Source organism: Trypanosoma grayi (genome assembly GCF_000691245.1).
Source record: "Trypanosoma grayi strain ANR4 Tgr_672_V1, whole genome shotgun sequence".
NCBI lineage: Eukaryota > Euglenozoa > Kinetoplastea > Trypanosomatida > Trypanosomatidae > Trypanosoma > Trypanosoma grayi.
The window spans coordinates 18-5,953 of record NW_008826291.1 but is presented as its reverse complement, the minus strand read 5'-3'; the positions used below and the strand labels follow the sequence as shown (position 1 = coordinate 5,953).

General features: G+C 58.3%; 1 protein-coding gene across 1 annotated transcript in view; it reads right to left on the bottom strand.

Annotated features, from left to right (window-relative positions):
• Positions 1 to 5,327, bottom strand: part of DQ04_06721000 (putative glutamine-dependent carbamoyl-phosphate synthetase) — a gene marked incomplete at both ends in the record, with an annotated part of 5,553 nt that extends 226 nt beyond the window's left edge. The window contains one exon of the mRNA XM_009314845.1: positions 1 to 5,327. This exon is cut by the window's left edge and continues 226 nt beyond it. Within this exon, the coding sequence (XP_009313120.1) occupies positions 1 to 5,327 (5,327 nt within the window).
• Between the last annotated feature and the right edge of the window lie 609 nt (positions 5,328 to 5,936).

The window sequence follows — 5,936 nt, the reverse complement described above, 5'->3', positions numbered from 1 at the left end:
GTCAGATAACGGATCGCCTCCAGTGCGGACTGCGTGTGGCGCTCCAGCAGCCTCTGCGCCTCCAGTTGCGAGGTGATGTGGCTCGAGTACAGACGGAACATGTCTGCCGCGCTGCGGTCGAAGCAAACATCGTAGAGGAAGCGCAGCGTCTTGGAGAGAAGTGTCAAACCGGGCGTCTCGTACATCGCGCCATCGCGCGTCCGTACCATGCCGATGCCGTTGCGGCCGGCGATCTCGTTGGCCTTCTGCAGCGCCTGCAGTGGTGTCACCTCCTGGTTGTTGATCGCCACACAGCGGGCGCTGCGGAAGGTGAGAGAGCAGAACTCCGGCGTATGCGGGCACCCGCGCAGCGGCAGCACCATCTGCGGTGCCGGCATGTTCCGCACATTGCGTTTCTGGTACGTGATGCCGCAGACGCTACTGTGCGACTCCACTTGGGCGGTGCTGGCCGGCACGCCATGCTTCTGCAGGTACGCAATCTTCTCCCCCTCATTGGGGAAGTCGTCAATGAGGCGCGGGTCGTGCCAGGGGTTGTAGACGCCCATCTTCGGGTACAGCGTGCGCACGTAGCGCTCGAAGTTCACCTCCTTCTTGCCGCGTGGTGAGCTCTGCGCGACAACAGTCATCTGGCGGGCCCGCATCGCCTTCAGCAGGTGGACGCCCATCACATGCCAGCTCAGCTGCGAGAGGTGCCAGTTGTTTGTGTCGTCGGCGATCATAGCCATCACCATGTCGAAGCCTAGTTCTGCCATCTCGGAGCGGAGGTCGACAACCTCCACTGGTGCACCGGTGATGCGGAAGCGCTCTGCCACACTCTCGCTGTCCGCATTCACACCTCCTAGGTTGGCGTGAAAGCACGTCACGGCAACCCTCTCCTCCAGAAGGCGGACCGCCAAGACTTTGCTGTCGTTCGTGCAGGCGATGCAGAGACCCACCTTGTGGCGGCGCAGCATCGTGCAGTTGTCATTCTGGATTTTGTGATACACATGCGGGACGTAGTGGCGGAAGGACTCGATTTCAATGTCGCTGGGGGAAATATGCAGGGAGTCGCAGAACATACGCACCACATTCGACTCCGTGAGGAGCGGTATGTTGTAATCCACCGCGAGGCGGCGTAACCAGTAGTCCGGCGTGGCAGTCTCCCTCGTGCAGCGGCGCAGCATAAAGTCCCTCCGCTTGTCGCGCAGCTGAATGACCATGTCGAACATCTCCTTCGCCGCCACCGCCGCGTCGTATGTCGGGTTCTCGGCCTCGTGCCGCTGCGTCAGCACTGTGTGGGGAATGCCGTGGCTGGCGAGCACGCGCCCGGTCTGCTGCGATGCGAACAACGTGAAGCGCTGGCCAAGGCGTGCGAAGTACGGGCAGAGCTCCTCCGCATGGTCGTCCACGTCACAGCTGATAAACACGCCGCGCGATGGGTAGCGGAAGTTCTGGCAGAGCATCGCCTTGAGGAACACCTCGTTCCTGTCACGACCAAAGACGCCGATCTCGCCGGTGGACGCCATCTCCACGCCGAGGATCGGGTCCGCGCCGGCAAGCCGGTTGAAGGAGAAGACGGACGCCTTGCAGCCGATGTGCGTCATCTTGGCGCGTTTGATCGGCACCAGGTCGGACTCGCGGCGTGAGAGGAACGCCGAGACCATCACAGCGGGGAAAGATATGCCGAGTGTCTTGGACACGAACGGCACCGAGCGCGAGCTTCGGATGTTCGCCTCAATCACACGCAGTTGCTTGTCCTTCGTGAGCAGGAACTGGACGTTCATAGGGCCCACGACGTCGAGCTCCTCTGCAATGCGTGTGGCGGCCTCGTAGATGCGCTTCATGACGGCCTTCTCGGTGTACTGCGGCGGCAGGAACATTGTCGCATCGCCCGAGTGCACGCCCGCGTTCTCCACGTGCTCGCAAATGGCGTAGCAGAGCACCCTGCCGTGGTGGGCGACGATGTCCACGTCGTACTCCATCGCCCCCTCGTAGTACTTGCTGACTACAACTGGGTGCTCGCCCGAGACGAGCGATGCCTCGGTGAGGTAGCGGTCAATGTCCGCCGCGCTCGCAATGACGGCCATCGCGGAGCCGCTCAGCACGTAACTCGGCCGCACGAGTGTGGGGAAGCCGACGCGCTCGCAGAAGGCATGCACCTGCTCCACGCTCGTCGACAGGATCCACTCCGGCTGCGGAACACCCAGTTCATCGCACATCTTGGAAAACTTGTTTCGGTCCTCAGCCTTGTCGACGTTGACAGGGTCGGTGCCGAGGATCGGCAGTCCATGCTGCTTGAGGCGCAACGCCATGTTCTGCACAATCTGCCCACCGAGCGAAATGACAACGCCGAGGATGCGCTCCTTGAGTAGAATGTCCAGCACCGTTTCCTCTGAGACCTCTTCAAAGTAAAGCCGATCGCACTCGTCGTAGTCGGTGGAGACGGTCTCGGGGTTGTAGTTGATCAGGATCACCCTGTTGCCGAGGCGGCGCAACTCGCGCGCGACGAGAACACCGCCGTAGTCAAACTCCACACTGTTACCAATACGGTAGACACCACAGCCGAGCACGGCGTACATAGGCTCGGTGAAGTCCACATCGTCACTCTGGGCATTGTAAGTAGCGTACAGGTAGCAGCACTGCGCGGCCGGGAACTCGCCTGCCACGGTGTCAATCTGTTTAATCTTGGGCGCAATGTTTAACTGCGTGCGCCGCTCACGCACATTACATGCGGTACAGCCAATGTACTTTGCAATTTGTGCATCACTGAAGCCATGTGCCTTCATCACGAGCAAGAAGTCGTACGGCATACTTGATACCCTCCCATGGAACAGCTTTACCATGTTGTTCTGCAGCACAATCAGATTATGCAGCTTGTTGAGGAAGAAGACACTAATCTTTGTCATTTCGTGGATCTCCTCCACTGTCACGCCCTCGTGGAAGGCGCGGCAAATAGCGAAGATGCGCTCTGGCGTGGGCACCTTGATGTGCTGCATGTAATCCCACGCCTTTCGCGACTCCAGCCTGGAGGGGACGTCGAAACCGGTGTGCGAGGGGTCCACCATGCGCAGCGCCTTCTGCAGCGCCTCCTCGAAGGTGCGGCCGATCGCCATCACCTCACCGACACTCTTCATCATGGAGCCGATCTCCTCACTTACCATGTTGAACTTGCTCAGGTCCCAGCGAGGCGCCTTCACTACAATGTAGTCGAGACTCGGCTCAAAGCACGCCATCGTCGTCTTGGTGACGCCGTTGGTGATCTCGAAGAGACCTTTGCCGAGGGCAATCTTTGTTGCGACGTGCGCGAGCGGGTAGCCGGTCGCCTTGGACGCAAGAGCCGAGGAACGCGAGAGGCGTGCGTTAACCTCGATAACAACGTAGCGGTGTGAGGTGGGGTGGAGGCCGTACTGGATGTTGCACTCGCCCACAATACCGAGGTGGCGGATGATCTTGATCGACGCGGTACGCAGCATGTGGTACTCGTCGTTCGTCAGCGTCTGCGACGGGGCCACGACGATGGACTCGCCGGTGTGGACCCCCATCGGGTCGAAGTTCTCCATGTTGCAAACCGTGATGCAGTTGTCGTAGATGTCACGCACCACCTCGTACTCGATCTCCTTCCATCCAGCCACGCTTTCCTCCAGCAGGACCTGCGGTGCGACGGCCAGCGCAACCTCAACCTTGCAGCGCAGCTCCTCCTCGCTGTGCACGATGCCGCTGCCCTGCCCGCCGAGGCAGTACGCCGCACGCACCATCATGGGGAAGCCAATCTCTTTTGAGACCTTCAAGGCCTCCTCAACCGAAGAAGCCGCTGCGGATTTCGCCACCTGCTCATTGATCTGCAAAAGTGCGTTACGAAACAACTCACGATCCTCCGTGACGGCGATGGTCGAGACTGGGGTGCCGAGGACCTGCACATTGTACTTCTTCAGGATGCCGAGGCGATCGAGCTGCAAGCCACAGTTTAGTGCTGTCTGGCCTCCCCAACCCAGAAGAATCCCATCCGGCCGCTCCTTCTCAATGACACTCTCAACAGCCTCAACAGTGATTGGCACGAAGTAGACATGGTCTACCATCTCATCGTCCGTCTGCACTGTCGCAATGTTGGGGTTGATGAGCACAGTCTCCACACCTTCCTCACGCAGCGCCTTGAGGCATTGCGAACCGCTGTAGTCAAACTCGCCAGCCTGTGCAATGACGATACCCCCAGCTCCAAGTACCAGCACTTTGCGCGGAACATACTTGGCAGCCGCTTGTACCTTAGACTTTTTCACACGCGCAATGAATTCGCCGAAGAGGTACTCCGTGTCCTGCGGACCACAGCGTCCTTCAGGGTGGAACTGCACCGCCGAAAAGGGCTTTGTGCGGTGCCAGAGACCCTCATTGCTGTCGTCGTTCGGGTTGTAGAAGTACTCTTCCCATTCATCCTGCGGCATCGTTTTGAAGTCGACTGCGAAGCCGTGGTTCTGCGTCGTGATCACAACACGCCCATCGAAGCGGCACGTGCACGGTTGATTCTGCCCGCGATGGCCGTACTTCATCTTGTACGTGGTGCCACCGGCCGCGAGGGCAAGCATCTGGTTGCCCATGCAGATACCAAAGATTGGTTTGTCCTGCGTGAGGGCCCAGCGCACGTTCGCAATTGTCTTGGTGCACATCTGCGGGTTGCCAGGGCCGTTGGAAATGAAGAGGCCATCGTACGTCTCTTTCGTAATGTCCCAATCGTGCGGCACCACAATGAGCGTCACGTCATGTCTGAGCAGGCATCGCAGCGAGTTGAGCTTCACGCCCATATCGATGACGAGGATGACGAGGGTACCATGGCCGTATGTGCGACGGGTCTTCGTGCTGACCTCCGCCACCAGGTTGTGCGTGTTGGGATCGATGAACGGCACATCGGCGCCGCCAACGACCAATTTGCCAAGCGCAGTTCCCATGTCACGCAGTTTCAGCACGATGCTGCGAGTGTCCACCATCATAATGCCAGGAACCTTGTTGCGCCGCAGCCACTGACCAAGTGTCTCTTTCATCTGCCAGTGCGACGGCTCCTCGCAGTATTCCGACACCACCACCGCGCTCACGTGGATTTTGCCGTTCATGCTCTCAAAGTACTTCGTCAAGCCGAAGTGGTCCGTCTCCAGCGCGGGAATGCCGTAGTTGCCGATCATCGGCGCCGTGAGCACGAGTATCTGCCCCTGATATGATGGGTCAGTGAGGCTTTCCGGGTAGCCGACCATGCCAGTGGTGAACACCACCTCGCCCGCCACACTTGCTTCGTAGCCGAAGGAGTAGCCCTCGAAGCGCTCGCCGCCGAGCAGAAAGAGTTCAGCCTTTGTGTGCCCCTCCATTTGCCCAGTGTAGAGATGTACTGTTGTTGTTGTTGTTGATGATTGTCGTGGGTGGGTGTCGATGATAAGCTGGGAGAATAATGTCAACGGAAAAAAAACACAACAAGATATTCCGTCCTAACTGCGTGATAATTATTCTCCTTCTTTTTTGTTGCTGTTGTTATTGTGTTCTTACCTTTATGTCCACTTTTCTTTGAGTATTCAATGGTATTTTTTGTTTTCCTTTTCGCAAGTGTGTTTGGTGGGAGCTAGAGATCAACTGTTGGTTTCTTTTTTTTTGTGTGTTTATAGGCAGTCCGTTTTGTATTGTCACGTCCTGTGGCTTATCGGACTTCTTTCTGTGTGTGTTTAGCGTGGGTGTTCGTAAATCCTGGTACTTCGTGTGCTGGTTGTACGTGGGCGTGCGTGGTGCTTCGAGCCGTGCGCAAGTAGACAAACGGGCAATAGGCATGAAGTGAAAGAATAGGGGAGATGTATGCACATTGAGGGGGATGCAGGAGTAGTGGGGGCGCTGCACACAGAGGCAGGCTGAGCAACAGAGGGGGAGTGGGTGTGTGTGAGAGAGAGAGAGAGGGAGAGGGAGTGTTTGTACGAGGAGGACCCGGCGCG